Source organism: Lupinus angustifolius, chromosome LG12 (assembly GCF_001865875.1).
Source record: "Lupinus angustifolius cultivar Tanjil chromosome LG12, LupAngTanjil_v1.0, whole genome shotgun sequence".
Taxonomy (NCBI): domain Eukaryota; kingdom Viridiplantae; phylum Streptophyta; class Magnoliopsida; order Fabales; family Fabaceae; genus Lupinus; species Lupinus angustifolius.
The window spans coordinates 9,810,629-9,811,808 of NC_032020.1; the positions used below are offsets into that span (position 1 = coordinate 9,810,629).

Here is a 1,180-nt window from a genome sequence, read left to right on the forward strand (position 1 = left end):
CCAATTGAACAACATGTAGTGGAGAAGATTCTCAGAACCCTTCATCCAAGGTTTGATCATGTGGTGGCAGTAATAGAAGAAGCAAAGGATCTTGACAATCTATCAGTTGATGAGTTGCAAGGATCCTTGGAGGTGCATGAGCAGAGATTTATGGAAAGGCAGAATTATAGACAAACAGATCATGCCTTGAGTGCTCAATTCAAGAAGAAGGGTGGCCCTGGTCAGAATGAGAAATTCAGAAGAGACAAGGCAAGATGGCAAGGTGGTAGGAGAATGGAGTCTCAAAATGGCAAGCCTGGATCGAATTCACATCAGAAGAATCAGAGCAACTGTTGTGAGGTCAGTAAAACCAAGAAGTGGAATAATCAGTTGGGTAGAATGAACAAGAAAGACGAAAGCAAGATTCAATGCTTCAACTGCAAAAATTGGGGACACTATGCATTAGAGTGCAAAGAGAAAAGGGCCACTCAAAACAAAGAAGAGGAAGCAAGACTAGCAAAAGATGATGAATCAGAAGAGGAGGTGTTGCTGATGGCTAGGAGCATTGACCCTTCTCAAGAAGCAAATGAATCAAATAATGCTTTGCTAATGGTAACAAACCAGTGTTCAGGTAGTTGGTATCTTGATTCAGGTTGTTCTAACCACATGACAGGAAATAAAGTTTGATTCAGGTAGTTGGTATCTTGATTCAGGTTTGTAACATTAGACAAATCAGTAGAAACCAGAATAAAGTTTGCTGATGACAGCATAATCAAAGCAGAAGGAATTGGCAAAGTGATGATCAAGAAGAAGGATGGCTCAACCTCATACATCTCAAGTGTATTATATGTGCCAAGAATGAAGAGTAATCTTCTAAGTCTTGGACAATTACTTGAGAAAGGGTACAAAATGAGGCTGGAAGAAAAGATGTTCAAGGTATTCAACAAGAAAGGAGTGTTAGTCTTGAAGGCACCTTTAGCTCATGAGGATGAGGATGAGGATGAGGTTTAGGATTAGGATTAGGAATAAGAATAAGCTTAGGATTATGATTAGGAATAAGAATAGGGTTAGAATTAGGATTAAGATTGGGATTAGGATGAGGACGAGGATTAGGATGTGGATGAGGATGAGGATGAGGATGAGGATGAGGATGAGGATGAGGATGAGGATGAGGATGAGGATGAGGATGAGGATGAGGATG

The 1,180-nt window shown here is 40.3% G+C and overlaps 1 protein-coding gene across 1 annotated transcript in view; it reads left to right on the top strand.

Moving 5' to 3' along the window:
- LOC109361872 overlaps positions 1 to 666 on the top strand; it is a 1,159-nt gene extending 493 nt beyond the window's left edge. The window contains exon 2 of the mRNA XM_019607403.1: positions 28 to 666. Within this exon, the coding sequence (XP_019462948.1) occupies positions 28 to 666 (639 nt within the window). The remainder of the gene's footprint in view (positions 1 to 27) is intronic.